Here is a 16,892-nt window from a genome sequence, read left to right on the forward strand (position 1 = left end):
ATAAATTTCATTCTATTTTATCCTATATAATATTTTTTTTTAATTTAAAATAATTTTCAAACTTGTTGTTAGTGTATGAAAGAAAAACCCTTACCTGACTTACATTCGAGGCTAAACTATTAGAAGTATCTGGCATATTTGAATTTATTGTGATCATCGATGTGTTCTTATTTTTTTCTGACTGAGCACTAGGCATAACAACAAAATTCAAACTATCATCAGGTGTGGTAGCATTAGAACTGGTTACCGTCACTACATCTCGTAATTTTTCCGATTTTGCTTTATCATGTGAGAGCATTTCACCAAGCTTCTCTTCAATGACTTGCTTGATTTCCGAAATATTCATATTGATGTCATCAGTTTCATCATGTCTTACATTTTCCTTAGGAGAAGAATTGTAGTCAACTGGTGGAGGCAGGGGAATACTCTGAACAATTTCATTATTATTTTGCTTCAAGTTGAGGTTATGTACTTGAGTATCTGAAACCACCGCGGGCATAACAGGCGGAGTATCTGATGGAGTGATAGGGGACGAAGGAGGAGTCGGAAGAGGTGGGATAATAGGGGGTGGGGGCGCCGGGCCCTTTTCTTTGTCTGAGGAAGTGGAACTCGTCGATAGCTGTGTTTGCAATGGTGGAGGAGGAGGCGCTTTTCCTTTATCACGGGATGTCTTTCTCTGGACTTCTTCCTTCTTTTCTGACTGTGGAATAATTGATAATGATTAGAGTATATCTTCCTTAAGTTAAAAAAATATGTGAAATAGTTTTTAAAAGAAAAGCGGGCAGAACATAAATGAAAATTCATTGAAAATATGTTTTTAATTTATAGCTGGTGGGGTTAAAGTGAGTGGTTTGTTCTACTCATTCAATCAAACGCTGTTGGAACGGTGGTTCGAACCTCACAGCTGGACGATTGATTTTCACTGTGTATCATTCAAACTGTGCTAGGAATCACATGTTGAAATGTTGAGATCTCTTTAATCCTTACCTTGCACAAATTTTGACTACTGAAGATTGTTATCAGACAAAAATTTGTTTTATCTTAACTCACCGTTTTAACATTGTTTTGTGATGTTTCCACTGCAGTAGTTGAAGACTCAGCATTTTCTTCATTTGGCAATATTGGTTTCTGTATTTCTTTCTCAGGTACTACAGGTATCGGAGGTAGTGGAGAAGAAGGTACAGATAGACTTGCTGAAATATACGAGTTGAAAGAAGTTTGGGAATAAATACAAAAACGAATACCTTTACTGTCAGTTTCGTTAACAGAGGAATTATCATCTTCAATGTCGAGGGGAACTTGAGACGTGCGGTTGTCCTAAAAACATTATTTTTGTTGAGATAGTGATTTCAAGCATATGAGGTTAAATCAATCATTAAGAAATATAAAACAAACACATAAACTATTAGTGTTTATGTTGATGTGTGGAAGACAGATAATTCGGGTTCAATTTTGGGGATAGAATGAAATGTCAAATGAAAATAACGTAGTCTAGTGGCATTGCGGACTAGTGACATCAATTAGTAAACACACCCAAAGGCTCAAAAAAATGAATAGATTTCTGTGAAAATCACATTAGACAAATATGTTGCAGCTGAAGAACGATGAGATGTCTGCGCACCCTAGAAAAAACATTCAGGTTCCAACTCTCCTCTTTATTCTTTCAGCATTTCAAGTTCCCTCCCTACCACTGTGATTTTCACAAAATTTTTCTATCAGCTTCAAGTCTGCTCATGTTTATATTATAAAATGAATTAAACACTGTTCTGCATGCAGAAAGAACTCTATGGACTGGAAACCTAAGATTAAGTTTGTTCAGTATCTGTTAAAAGGGAACCTTACTGCTTTTCCACTGGACCTTTCATTTCGATCATTAATTAAATTCTTCCAAACAGAATAGTTTACTTATTCCATACCAAAAACTAAAGACTATTGAAAATATAGATTCTAGAACATGAAAACAAAAGCTCTTCTCTATTCAAAGCAAGCATTTTATGTAATAGAACAAAATCAAAAGAAATAGAGTTAAACTTGCCAATTCAAGAATTAACACTACAGATTGGAAAATGAAAGAATACAATTCATCAATTTTTCAAAAGATTCAGATTTCAATTGTAAAAGCTGGTCGGAAAAGCGGATCTAATAACAATAGAAACAAACTCCGGTAAATCAAGTTCTTTGAAAGATCAAAAACAATATTCGAAAAGGTTTAGAACTTTCAAATTCATCAATATCATCGATATAATACTGGATTCTTGAAACAATTACGAATCTTCATAAAAACGGGACCGGAAAATTATAGAAGTCTCACCTGAGCAATTATGCCAGGGCGGGGAGGACCCGGAGAGCCGCATGCATAAAAAATACAAGCCTTGATAATATCGACTCAACAATTTGCAGAGATACAGTGAAGCTTCCATTTGTATTCCAAGAAACGTTAAGGTAAAGTAATAATAATAATTTTTGGGAAAAAACAGTTTCTCTATTTCTGCATCATTATACAAAAAATATGGGAATCTTTCAAAGAAAGGAAACAAATAATTAACTTTCTGTATGTAATTCAATGTTTACATCCTGAAAAGTAGTTGTTTTGGTTGGGCTTTTTCTTCTAGTTTGTATCTGAAAGTAATTTCTGTGCATATCTATGTCAACAGTTTTATTGAAGTAAAATACTTTCTTCCGTTTTTCAGGAGTTGCCTGTAATTTTTATATAATGATGCAGAAATAGAAAACCAAAAACACTAATCACTCCCAAAAAAGATATTCTTTTCAATTTAAACGAAATTCCTATGACTGGTATTAAAAAAAATATCGATATTGGTTAATACTATTTAGAAATATAAGCACTAAAATGTTTTGCCCGAGTATCTCAAAATACATTATATCTTGACTATCTTCAAAGGAAAGAATTTCGATATTGATGTTTTCCAAAAACTTAAGTGAATCATCAATATCTATGTTCCCGCTGATAAAACTCGTTTTGACAAACCTTTCCTTCTACCTATATTAATCGCCTATTTTTTTTTCTACTGTATGCTTTTATATAAATACATGTAATTTGGTGATTAATAAACTACTACTACTTCTACTACTACTACTACTAAATTAACCAACCATTCGATGGTTTTCACGAACTATCATTCCAACATGACATAAAGTCGTAATTTTGTGAAAAAAATGAGTTTTTCCACTTGTAAAGCTATCCAAAATTGTTCCGATGAGAAGATAAAGGTAAGTGTCTTTGACAAAAAGGTTAAGGCTTTCACGGCACTATTCACCAAAATCTTGATTGTTTTCCATGTAAAAGTGAAATTTTCATATCAATACTCTTTATATGTGTAATGTTCCAGTGAATGATATCTGTTTCAATACGGATATTTGCAGTAGTGACTGAATAAGAAAAAGTTATTTCTGTGAAATTAAATGACCACATACTTGAAAGTAGTTGTTTTGGTTGGATTTTTTCACTTGTTTGTATCTGAAAGAAACCTCTGCATGATTCACAAATATTTATAGTGGATTTTTATTGAAGTTACTTTGTTCCTTTCTTCTGAAATTTCTCATATTTTTATTTTTTATATAGGGATGGGGAAGTTGAAAGCCAAAAATCTTTTTTCCCAAAAACTTACCTCTCCAAGAAATTTAATAATAATATGTATTCTTATAAAAAGTACCAATACTTAGTGCTTGAACTACTTTGTCAGAAAGTCAATAGTTTTTTTATGAATAACCCGATTTTGTCTCTTTCAGCTATTACTAAATATGAATAAGATTCGTACATAAAAGTAGAAGTTAAAAAAGGGCTCACCATTCCAGTATGTACAGACACTGGGTGAATGAAATTCAGTCAATGAAAGACAATATAGAAAATAGTAAAAGTTACAGAGAAGGTTAAATATAATATGCGGCTCATTATTGTGAAGTGAATCTAAGCTGTTACTCTTCAATATTAGACATATTCAGAAAAAGAAAAGAAGAATTATACAAGGTGTAGTTTTTCTTGGGCGGCCACCTCATCTATAAATCAGTATTTTTGTTAAGTTTTCTAACATTTTTAATGATGACATCAAATATTTATAAAAAATTTTAGTTGTTTCAATAATACTAAGTTATCATTAGTAAGGATTGAATATTTCAAGAACTCAAAAAGTGTGATTTGGCATTTTTCTTTCATGATTTTAATTGAAATGGCAAATGTATCTCAATTTTTAGGAAACCAACTTCATGGAATATCGGGACAGAACAATAGTTTGTGATTTTTTGACTAGACTTGTCCAATTGAATGGATAGAAAATCAAGGAGTGGTCCGGACTTCACTTGATTTTTTCTCTTGGGTACTCTGAAGGATTGAATATTGTAAAGGAGGGCTGTCAGATCGAGCACCTATTGTAAATTAAATTATGAATAATGTATGTGATTCGTGATACTTGGCCATGTTGATTGATAATTTACATACAATCATTTTCTTTTCCTCTCGATTGATAAACCAATACTAATGATATGTAAAAAGAAATTCAGAATAAAAAATGAGATCTATCACTAACTAATACTGATAATATTGTCAATCCGAAAAGCTACTTGAATTTTCGGTGATTAAATTCTATAATAAAATAAGTCCTCCGCCGCGTTTGTCTGTTTCTATGCGGTAAAATAAAAAACTTGAACAGATTCCATACGGAGTAATCCAAGAGGAAGGTTTATGTGTATATCTCATTGATGTTTTGTTCAAATTATTTAAATACAATGGTGGTATCCTGTGCGAAGCCGGGTAGCTTTCATCTAAAATGCTGCCTAATCCCTTCGACATATAACAAAACAATCCACAATATAATCTTTCTTTATTATAGGTCTGCAGAAAAGTTCGCGATGGCAATCTTTTAAAGTTAACTATAAAGTTTGAATTAATGATTTTAGGAATTATCACAAAATTAAAATTAGCGAGAAAATAAATTCAAGGAGCATCTCACAACAATGCACGCATGATGAAGAAAGGTTGTTCCAATTGCTTACCACTTTGAAGCAACGACTGATGACGTCTGCCGCAGTAGCAGACAAAACGTTTGGTAATCTAGGTTCCATTAGACAATGGCCTACCAGCCCGGAATTTCTATTTAATCATCATTTAGGTTATCCATATATCGTTTGATTTCAGTGAACCGGTCCCTCATATTCGTATAAAAGATGACGAGCTCCCTCTGTAACCTTGCTTCACTGACTTCAGCTAAGGTCTCCTATGTACATCCTCATTTTGTTCAATTGTACTCTCAATGGACTGTGTCCAGTGAGTAGCCATGTATTGTTTTGAGATGATCTCTGCTTTGTTGAAGAAGTTTTTCAGTTCTCGTTTCGGATGATTCCTTTATATTATTATTATTCCTTTATATTAATATTATTATTATAAAGGTTTTTCTATGATTTGTTGTGTGTTTCCAGAACTCCTTATGTTTCTTGTAGACCCAATCTACTCATTCTGGTTCCATACCAAAGATTTTGGTACACCCATACCTGGTTCCTCTATATATGAAGTTGATGATCCGTGTCTGGAGTACTCATCAGCTCAGATAACTAAGTGTCCTTACATCCAGTATATAGTCAATCCATTTCTGTCCGTCAGTTTTCTCAGTTCTTCATAGCATTCCCAGACTAGTCTCTATGTCACTTTTAGACTCATCAGTGCCCCAAGTGCAGCCTGGTGACTTGTGAAAATACTGATCTACTCCTTTTGTTGAGACCGCAAATTAATGTTCTTCGCGCATTGCCTGGAAGATTGATGTGTACTGACCAAGCAGGCAACTGAAATGAAGATTTTCCCCGCACAGTAAATTCCAACTCCCGTCCCATGTTCAGTTATTGTATATACCCAGTTTGAGTTGAACAAGTATTTTGGTGTCATCTGGCTGTGACCATGTTCCACACATTCAGAAATGTTTTGTTATTAAGACGGATACGATATTATTCTTTGTTAAATTAAATACTTTAAGCAATTCATGCACATTGTAATTCTCTGTTGCATCAAAGAATTTAAATTATTATACCAGGATTTGTTGCAAAATTAAAAATAAACTCAAGCGGCCTCACACATCAAAAGCGATACACGTTATGAAGAAAGATTGCAGTTGCGTTGGTTTTGTTTGATGTACTTTGAAGATTAAGGTCGCATTTTTTGTTTTGAAATTTTTGAAATTGATAGAAGTGAATATACTTTTGCTTAAGTGAATGTTATCAAAGGTCATTATTATTAGATACAAGATGATGCGACACTGACAGAAAAAAAAGTTGGAATATATGTTCTGTCATCCCTGCAAAGCCGGATGACAGAAAAGCGCTAGTAAGTACTGAACCAAATAAATTCAATTTGTTACAATGAAGAAGATCCCAAAAAATCTTTTGTGAATTTGGTAAGTATTCAGTCTATTGATAATGAGTTCATATTTGACAGATATCTAAGTTCATCATTAAACATTGGAAGTGGCCTAAAAATACTCACTTTCTTTGGCATATTTCACATAATCTAATGTAACTAATACACAAATATGCCTCTATCTAACCGTCTTCTCAGTAACTCATAGTTTTCAAAATACTAATGCTTTGCAAGGATTCGAATTCCATTCAGCTAGTATAAAAACGATTCTTGGAATACTTTCCAGAAAGCTCGTTTCCCACATTTTAATTTCGGGTTTTCATTACTTAGATTTCTATTTTTAACCAAAATGTTCACATTACAATATTTAAACTTACCAATCCGCTGGTAAAGCCCTTTATGCTTTCGATGCTTCCTACCCCGCTAGCATGAAATTATTACAATACCATTAAACACTATAAGCTGTGAAATGAGCACATCCTTGTAACACATACACTTTCGAAATACCAAATCAGCTAATCAGAAGAACAATAGGATTTGAATGCGAATAAACTCTATGAAAAAAATTAGTTCCAGGATATGGAGCGTTAACATTGTTCTATCTGGCTATTACTTCATTTCAATGGTAATTCATTAAGTAGTGCATAAAGATGATGAAAAATGTAACTACATGCTGAAATAAGATACTTATCCTGAGTGTAAAAAACTAGTGAAAAAACCAACTCACTAATGAAAATTCATTTCTTCTCAAACGGCATTTCTAACATAAGCAAAGACAATCGAAAATCCTATTTTAATTTGATGAGTTATTTATCAAAGAAATATATTACCAATTATTGCCAATAAAGGTGATCTACTATTTCTTTAAGGTTATGGGGCCGTTCAAGTATTATGTAAACATATTTATTACAATTCCCCCCCAACCCCTTATCAGCAAAAGTTAGCAAAGCTCTTACCCCCTCCCATGGTTACGTAAACATTGTTATATGAATTTCTCATTTTTCAAACATAGACAATGTGTGGGTTGCCATATGGGTGAAAAAGTAAATAACTACTGCTGACGTAATCACCATTTAGACCCCTCGCCCCTCATGTCATAAAAAATAAGCAAAGCAAACCCCCCGCCCCCCTCTATAGTGTTTATGTAATACTTGAACGGCCCCCTTCAAGAATGAGACTTATGCCCGCTTTTTCAAAAATATATGGAAGATTACTCCTGGCATGACAACTTCAAATCTAAAACAATTTTCACATAACAGGTGGTTGAAAAGATAATAGAAGATGAATGGTCAGTTTTATAAATGGATTCTTCAAAGATACATCACATACAATTGAAGTTTCACATTTAAAATTTCAAGTTAAAACCAGTTTTTTACAGTAGTACTGTATAAATTAGTGACAAAATTGAAAGTAAACAAAAATGTTTTTGGGAGCCAAAACCTGAAAATTCTGCACGATTTTTTAGTAACTTCTAAATCGAATTTGTTTTTTGGTCCCTATTAAACAATCAACACAGAAAACAATACCGTTAAAAACAAACTTTTAATAACCATAGACTTACCTCAGGGTCATCATCAGTGAGTTCTTCCTCAACGACCTCAGCCTTATATTCGAGTAGCAAGTCTCTTATAGGCTTAGAATCCAAAGTACAATTGATAAAGGGGTGTTTCAAAAGATCTTCGCAAGAAGGCCTCTTTTGTGGATCCTTGAAAATAAGAGAGAGATGAGAAGAAATACTTTCAATAAAAAAATTCAATTTCAGATTACATTTCTATGTCATGAAGTCTAATTTTATGGGGTCGTTCAAGTATTACGTAACGAAACGTAACGTAAACCGTTACGATGCGTTACAAGGACTTTAGAGGAGTTCGAACAATGTGTTACGTAACATTGTTTTTTTTTAATTCAAATATAGAAGTAGGAAATTGAAGTCCCCCAAGTTGGCTACCCTTTTTGTTTTATGTTTTACGGGGAATTCCTCGACTGTATTGTATGTTAATCTTATTTTGTTCAAGTTGTCAGTATTCGTAAATGATTTAAATGCATAATACGGAGAAGCATATTAGAGTGATCAAAGCGCTTGCAACACAATATATATTTTTTAAGCCTATTTTAGCAAAGCCTATTGTCAACAAATCACGTTTTTTGTTAATTAAGTCACTTCAGTACGAAAAGTATGTTATTTAAATTATGGATTATTTTATTTTTTAGCTTTCCGTTTCTTATTGCATTGCCAAAGGTTAAATTGTGATTTTATTTCAAGAGAATATTAGTGAAAATAAAGCTAAAATAGGAAAAAGCATGAGAGGAAAAATAAATGATGAAGCCAAAAATGTATATAAGAAAACTGTAATTAAATGAAAATTAGTAGTAAAAGTATATAAGTTGAGTCTATTTTATTATACTCAAGTAAATGTTAATTTAATTTATAGGTGATTTTTGAATAATAATATGAATAAAATTAACAATATCCTCATCGCATATAGTTATAAATATTTTGTTTTATTGATACCGCAAACGCGATTAAAATAATAACAAAGGCACTTTAGCGACTAGCCAGTACTTCGGTCAACATAATTGTGACTTTTAGGTAAAAATGGTCTCTTGGGTGTTACGTAACGTTTAGGATGTGAGAGGGGGTACTGGAAAACGTCGGGAAGTTCAAAAATCTTCAAAAATTGCGTCACGTAATACTTGAACGGCCTCTGTTAATGTAGTCATTTAAATCTTTTGCAAAAAATAGTCCCTATTATTCTATTAGTGGAAAGTCATAGCTGCCAAACTTATTTTTATGACAGATAATTTGTAAAGTAAATTATTTGAAGGGTTCATGGTCATGGTCTTTTGTATTATCTCTTGATGACTGTGACCTATTTTAGTGTTTCCAACCCAACTGATTGGTATTTTCATAAGAAGTTACCTATAATTTTGTAAACTGTTTAATGAAATCTCACAATAAAGCGTTAGTTAAATTCGATATCATGAAATTTCATCAAGTATTAGCCAATTTCCAAACATATCTCAATTTTTTTCTATCTGAGATTGTATTTGTATCTAGGATATTGTTTTCTGACGTGATACCAAATACAACTTTAGAGACAATAAAGCAAATCTTGAAAAACAGTAAAACAATAAACTCCAATGCTATTTTACCTTGATCAAAGCTTTTACTAAAAAGTCGTTGAACTCCTTCGACCACTTCGAAGGTTGTTCCAACTTTGGTGGATCTGACTTTTGTATTTTGAGAAGTACTCGCATGGGCGACATCTCGTGATTGGGTGGTTCCATTTGGGCAAATTCGATCAACGTAATGCCCATCGACCATATATCTACTTTGTAATCATAGGGATTGTCACGAAAAGTTTCGCACAATACTACTTCGGGAGCCATCCAATACGGGGTACCTATAAATGTATCGTGCTTCTGGAGGGTGTTCTTGTTCTTGGCAGAAACACCAAAGTCGGCTGAAATGAAAATAAAAAAAGTTAACATCAGATGGAAAGATGATATGAAAGATTTATGGGGACGCTGGATTACCTTCGAGAGGGATATCAGTCAATCAATCAAAATATGCTTTGTTGACTAAGATACTCTTATTGTTGAAGCTTGTATAGAAAAAATTGTAAAAAGTAATTATATATCAATACATAGTTATACATATTATAATACAGGTCACAATATATATCTAGTAACTGAAGCATTTCGCGAGCGCGCATCCTCATACACACGCGCGCGCGCACGCGCACGCACACACAAACATAATATATAGTCTTGTCAAAATATTAAAGTATGATAGAATCTATAGTAAAATATCATCATGTTGAAATATACAAATTTGCCAAAAGGACCTGACGCTCTCCCATTTAACACATTAATTGTGAAGTTGTCAGTGAATAATTCGTCTGCAGTATGATTGTAAAAAGTAATTATGTATAAATACATAGTTATACATATATAATACAGGTCACAATATATATCTAGTAACTGAAGCATTTCACGAGCGCGCATCTTCATACACACACGCACGCATGCGCGCGCGCACACACACACACACACATAATATATAGTCTTGTCAAAATATTAAAATATGATAGAATTTATAGTAAAATATCAACATGTTAAAATATAACAATTTGCCAATAGGATCTGACACTCTCCCATTTAACACATTAGTTACGAAGTTGTCAGTGAATAATTCGTCTGCAGTGTGATAAACTTTTATCAACAAGAGTTCCTCCACTTTCTTGCGAAAAACTGTGTCATTGAATATTTTTTTGATGAGAGGGAAATATGGTTAATTTATTTATTTTTCCATTATAAAACAGTGATTTTCTGATGCTTGATGTTGAAGGAATGGGAAGAGTGATATTGTGAGTGAGAAGGTAGCAACTTTGCTGTAACACATTATTTTTCTTGTATTTTCTTTTTACGAGGCAAAGTGGAAGTATATGATGTACTGAAAAAAAGGTGTCTACAGGAATCTTGAACTCTGGCTTTGTACGAATATCTCACAGCCCTTTTTTTGAAGGAAGAAAATAGAATTTATTAATGTTTGGGAACTTACCCCCCAGTAACAAATCACATAAGGCAGGTGTGATTCACAAAAGGGTAAAGAAGGGATTTCATGCTGAATGTTATCCAACACACAGTATGTTATTCACTAAGAAAAAGCTATTGTGATAGCGAAACAAGTGAAATTTGGAAAATAAAGTTTATAAAGATCAAATGGTTTTCAGTGTAGTATGTGAAATTATCCAACTGAGTTGGATATAGATCGTATGGCAAAGCAGCCTGACGATAACTCATTACACAATTGAAATATACGATCCAAAGTTTAATTTTTCTTTTTTTTTATTTTGAAAAAGGAATTTTTAGCGTTCACGGGCTGGATTCTTGTAGGGACGCTACAAATTGTGTCTGAGGATCTAAATATAGTTTTCTTTCCCTTAGATTAGACTTTCTCAAAGTGGGCGATAACGCCCCCTTGTGAGCGCTAGATGCCTCCAGGGGAGCAGTAAAGGGCACAGAGAAGATTGGGGGCGTTGAAGCGGTTTAAGGGGACGATGGCTGATTTAAAAAGGTTTTTTGCTTTTAACACAAACTTTACCGCTCCTTTACGCTTACGTGCATTTCCTCGTGTAACGCCATCTAGGGGACTAGACAACAACTATTTCCTGTCCGATAGTTGTTAAACTGTACAATATTAAGCTTCAATACAAAGCGAGAAGTTTCTAGTCTCCATTGGCAGAATCGAAGAGCACCCCCCAGAGTCGCTGTCAGGCGGCTCCGGTAAGTATAAAAATTTCTTAACCAGACTTCAAATTGATCTCATTTTCAGATTCACTGAGAACCAACACTTGCTCGCGACTAAAGACACTCGTCTCCCGTTAGTTTTTTGGGACCCCATGCAATAATTCAGTTAGGAAAGTCATGATAAAACAACTCAACAGATCAGAAAGTAAAAGCACCTATTAGAGGCTGACTTTCGACCAAAGAAGGTCAGATGTCAATCTTGCTGAAGTGCCCATCAGTAAGTTGAGAACCGCTCCGGAGGAGCGGGGGTGGATGGACGAGATGAGATGTTCTGCACACATTAACCGTGTGGGGATTTCAACTCGAGGCACTCAACACGGGACCGCTGCCATCCAGCCAGTAATGCCATTCGACGATATTACGAAAACAAGTGAATTTAGTTAGCGACTAGCTAGGTAAAGTGTTGTACGTGCGGTGGTGAATACTGTGAATGATGTCATTAGCTTTAGTTTTTAATACTCGATTCTTTACTTCGGCATTTTTGAAGACAAACTTATGTCGGAAGCAAAAAAGAAGAAACGGCAGTATAGCGCAAAATATATAAAATATGGATTTATTGAAAATCCCACAAATCCATCTTGGCCTATGTGCCTTCTTTGTCAAAAAACATTTTCGAATTAAGCGATGAAACCCTCAAGGCTACAAGATCATTTGAATGAAATGCATTCAGATAAAAAAAGACAAAAGTGTGACTTATTTTCAAGAACTGGAAAAGAAACACTCAGCTCAGCCAACTGTGTCAAAACTTTTTTCAGCGGCTTCTAAGCAAGACGACGACGGACCCCGAGCTTCCTACAATATCTCCTTGCTAATTGCTCAAACAGGTAAACCTCACACTACTGAAGAGGATTTACCGGTAATAAAATAAGTAATAACTACCATGCTCCATAAACCAGCGGCAGATATTATCCGAAAAATTCCTTTGAGCAATAGTTCCGTTAAAAGACAAATTGATGAGATAGCTGAAAACATTGAAGAGTCATTGAGCAATCATCTGAAGACTTCTAAATTGTCAATTCAGTTAGATGGGTTCACTTTACCAACCAATGAAGCATTGTTGTTGTCATACGTGAGGTTCATTGAAAATGAGAAAATATATCAAGAACTACTATTTGCCAGAAATTTGGAGACGGATACAAGCGGAGAAACCATATATAATACACTGAAAAAATTTTGTGATGAGAAATAAATTCCACTGAAGAATATTATATCAGCTGCTACGGATGGCGCGCTATGACAGGACGTCACAAAGGCTTCATAGCGTATTTAAAAAATAAAATTCCAGATGTGCTCGCTGTACATTGCGTCATTCATAGGCAACATTTGGTTGCGAAAAATTTGAGTGAGCGCCTCTCTCAATCATTGCAATATATCACCAAAACAGCCAATAAAATCCGAAACAACTCTTTAAATGACAGATCATTTAATCAGCTTTGTGTTGCTAATGATGAAGATTTCAAACGATTGCTATTTCACACAGAAATGCGTTGGTTATCAAGAGGTAACTGTCTGACTCGATTTCACAATCTATTTGACTCTGTAATAGTTCTTGGAAAACAAAGACAAAGAATTGCACGACAACCTCATCACTTCAAAGAATGATATTGGGTACTTGACAGACCTGTATAAATTATTTAATGATATCAATCTCCAACTTCAAGGTGACAACTTGAATTTGATTAAAACAAAAAATGTCATTGCTTCTTTTGTAGCCAAATTGCTCTTATACAGGAATAATACCGGCAGACGTGAGTTTCGCAATTTCCCTAATTTGTCAGCAGTATCCTTCATTAACAACGACTTGCTTGTTTACTGAAATCATTTGGAGAACCTCTACAGTGATTTCGCAGAACGATTCCAGGACACTTTAAAATTGGAAATACCGGACTGGGTGTTGAATTCTTTTTCAAATGTCAACACAGCAGGATCACCCCAGCTGGAAGAAGAACTCATAGAACTATTAACGAACGAGGAAAAAAAATAAAATTAAAAAATGGATACCAAGAATTTTGGCTAGAAAATAATTAATTCTCGAAGTGGGCGGTAGACAAAATAGGTTTGAAAACCTCTGCCTTAGATCAAATTATTATGCACTTAAAATGCCCATTGATGTATGAAATAGATAGATCTGGTTGTAATGCCCACTATTGGGCTCTTGTCATTGTCTAATCAATTTTCTACCAACTCTTTCGAGCATTCATTTTGTTGAATATCCCTCTTGATGAGGTTCAGTTCTTTATTGAATTTTTTTTGGTGTTGCACATACCGTCAATTTAGGTGTTGAGGATTCCCCTCTTTGAAAAAATGATGGTGGTACTGTCTTATAAGAAATTACTTCCTGTAAACACGTTTCCCATTACTTGGGCCTCCTTACTTTCACGTTGATTTTGGAATTCGATTTTCATTGTGAATTTTGTGAAATATGTTTTGGAGTCTTTCACTCATTTGAAGAAACAAATAAATATGAGCTACTTTATCTTGTTTTAATTTAGATGGTTGTAATTGCATATGTTATATAGAATCTAAAAAATAAATTTTGCTATGAATGTTGTTCTACAGCTCACGAATTTGGTACGCTTTTAAGAGATTACTTATTTTCATCACTAGGAGTTGTAGTTCAATACAAATGACAATAATTGATAAACCGAGAGGTACAATCTAATATTGAAAAATTAAATTTCTACCTTTAATTATGTATATATATATATATATATATATTGGCACATTAGATGTTTCTGGTGAACCAGACAACGGATCACTTTGAAAATTTAATGGAGGGCATATTCGGACATTCTCTAGCCAACTAAAATATTTTCGACAATGCGGTGTTGCCGCTTCTATTAGAAAGCAGTAGCAACTTTGATTTTTCAAATGGAACACTCTGTATATAATATTATTTTTGGAATCTCCAACAATTGCCCGACAACTTTTCTTGATATTTCCCTATACCTATCTGTTACCGTTTTCGAAATAAAAATTAATTTCAATTTTTTTCTTCGAAAATCATGACTTCTAAAAATGCCGATATCTTTTAGTTAAGAAGTACTATGATATCGAAATTTGGTTTGGAGTTAGGTGATACTAGGACACTTCCCACACGTCAGCCTAATCTCCGTTACTTCAATACAGGGTGGTAAAAAATACAGTGGTAAAAAATACAGTTTTTTCGTTTGCTTGAAAAAGTTGCTGAAATTTGATTATTTTAAATGGAACACCCTGTATATTATTGAAAATTCGGAAAGATGCTGAAATTTGCTTTCTTTCTATGTATATCATACCTATACATACCTAACTAGTCAAGTTTCGGACTTATGAACATTTATTTGTGAAAATATCAGCAGAACATGTAGAAAGTTCAATGAAATGTATCCGAATCTACCGCCAATGAACCTCAAGAAATTTATACGAATTCAGAACAATTTCAATGCATTTGGATCAACTTTAAAAAAGCACCAAGAAAAGCACCAATATATATATATATATATATATATATATATATATATATATATATATATATATATATATATATATATATATATATATATATATGAAATAAGTACTTTACGTACAGCGCTATCTGTCCGCGAATAAATCAAACAATAATGTCGATAATTCTGTCAAATACAGATCCCGAGCATGAGAGTAACAAACAAACAAACAAACATACATACATACAGGTGAAGCTAACAAAAGCGTGTTAAAAAAAGGATCTCAACTGGTCAATAATCATGGGTATATGGTTATGTCATCGTATTCAAAGTCCAATCGTCCCAATGGAAGAACCTAGAAAAGCCAAAATAAAAAAAAAGCAGGACAAGTTCGATCAAATATCAAGGTTTTCATCACTGTTTTCTTCGCCGCTTGCAAATGGGAATGCGAAGAAAACGTCCGGTATTGTGGAAAAAAATCCGTGCATCACGATAATGCACCTGCTCACTAGTCATTGCTTGTTCGCAACACCGTAATCATGCCTCAGCCACCGTATTCACCAGATTTGCCTCCCTACGACTCTTTCTTGTTCCCAAATTGAAGATACCTATGAAAGGACGGCGTTTTGCGACGACTGAGGAGATAAAAACCGAATCGCTGAGAGAGCTCAAGGACTTACAAAAAAGTTCTATCAGAACGTTGTCATAAGTGTAATATATCTGAGCTAGACTACTTTGAATGGGACAAAAACGAAATTGATGAATAAATAAATATTTTTTGAGACAAATGAAAATTCGCCCTATTTTCCAACATACCTCGTACATTGAATTTTATTGGAAATATGGCTTTTGTTAGTTTACATATTTGTTCTCTATTCTAACTTTATCTCAAATATTAGAAAAGCAGTTGATAGAAACAACTTCATTGATATGCTAAATGATCTGATTTATTAATTTTGTCGCTGAGGTGTAAAGATTTGTGATTATCTGGAACAGTATTTCCCCCAAAAAAATATATTTAGAATCGAACTATTTTCAACATTGAATCTGACGACAACTCATTAATTCGTTTATTTTTCACTATCATTATTTCCCAAGTAGATAAGTTGTGGTTTCAGTGGTATGAACAATCAGATATTTCTCACTCCATAAAAATCATTCGAGAACTCATTTTCTAACATTTTATATTTTGCATAATGAAACATTCCTACATGTCTTACAAAAAGATATTGTTTCTTCTTGTTAGAAGACAGGAGAGGTAAGCCTGCTGTATGCACACACACAGAGTGTTCCTAAATGACATGTAAATATTTAACATTACACCACAATAACTGGTGTAATGTGTGTTTTTTAAATGAGTTATAACGGAGTTTTGTTCACAAAGGAGCCTGACATTTTCTTGATATTTTTTAGTATTTCAATCGCCTCAACCTGAAAAATAAATATATCTGCTCAAGAGTCAAATAAATCAGTACTGTTGTATTAATTTATGTTATTATTTTGAGGTTAGCCTTGAGTCCATATTTCAAATCGAGGTGTTTTTCACCGATAATTTTCATTCATTTATTCCTATTATAGGCAAAATTTATAAATACTATTGACTAGAAATTTCTGAGACTTAAATTACTCAGTAACTTTTCAGGGTGAACTTTCCAGTTTGTCCTTTTTACACTTGAGCAAATTATTTGTTGATCTAGCTATATTTATTTCCCTTAAATTGATGTATGTAGCCGTTACTACATGGTGGGAGATCATCATGAAAAATGAGAAATGAAACATAGAAAGTTTTA

General features: G+C 33.6%; 1 protein-coding gene across 3 annotated transcripts in view; it reads right to left on the reverse strand.

The window, feature by feature from the left end:
* LOC111501999 (uncharacterized) overlaps window positions 1-16,892 on the reverse strand; it is an 83,265-nt gene that overhangs the window by 35,092 nt on the left and 31,281 nt on the right. For 2 of the 3 annotated variants that reach the window (XM_074177181.1, XM_074177179.1), the window contains exons 3-7: window positions 9,515-9,825; window positions 7,923-8,066; window positions 1,245-1,317; window positions 1,051-1,193; window positions 95-700 (exon numbers count right to left, since the gene is read on the reverse strand). In XM_074177181.1, coding sequence (XP_074033282.1) covers window positions 95-700; window positions 1,051-1,193; window positions 1,245-1,317; window positions 7,923-8,066; window positions 9,515-9,825 — 1,277 coding nt within the window. The remainder of the gene's footprint in view (window positions 1-94; window positions 701-1,050; window positions 1,194-1,244; window positions 1,318-7,922; window positions 8,067-9,514; window positions 9,826-16,892) is intronic. The other variant, XM_074177180.1, reaches the window with a different exon arrangement.

This window comes from Leptinotarsa decemlineata, unplaced genomic scaffold (assembly GCF_025532065.1).
Source record: "Leptinotarsa decemlineata unplaced genomic scaffold, Ldec_3_MD MMD2_tig00002159_RagTag_RagTag, whole genome shotgun sequence".
Taxonomy (NCBI): Eukaryota; Metazoa; Arthropoda; class Insecta; order Coleoptera; family Chrysomelidae; genus Leptinotarsa; species Leptinotarsa decemlineata.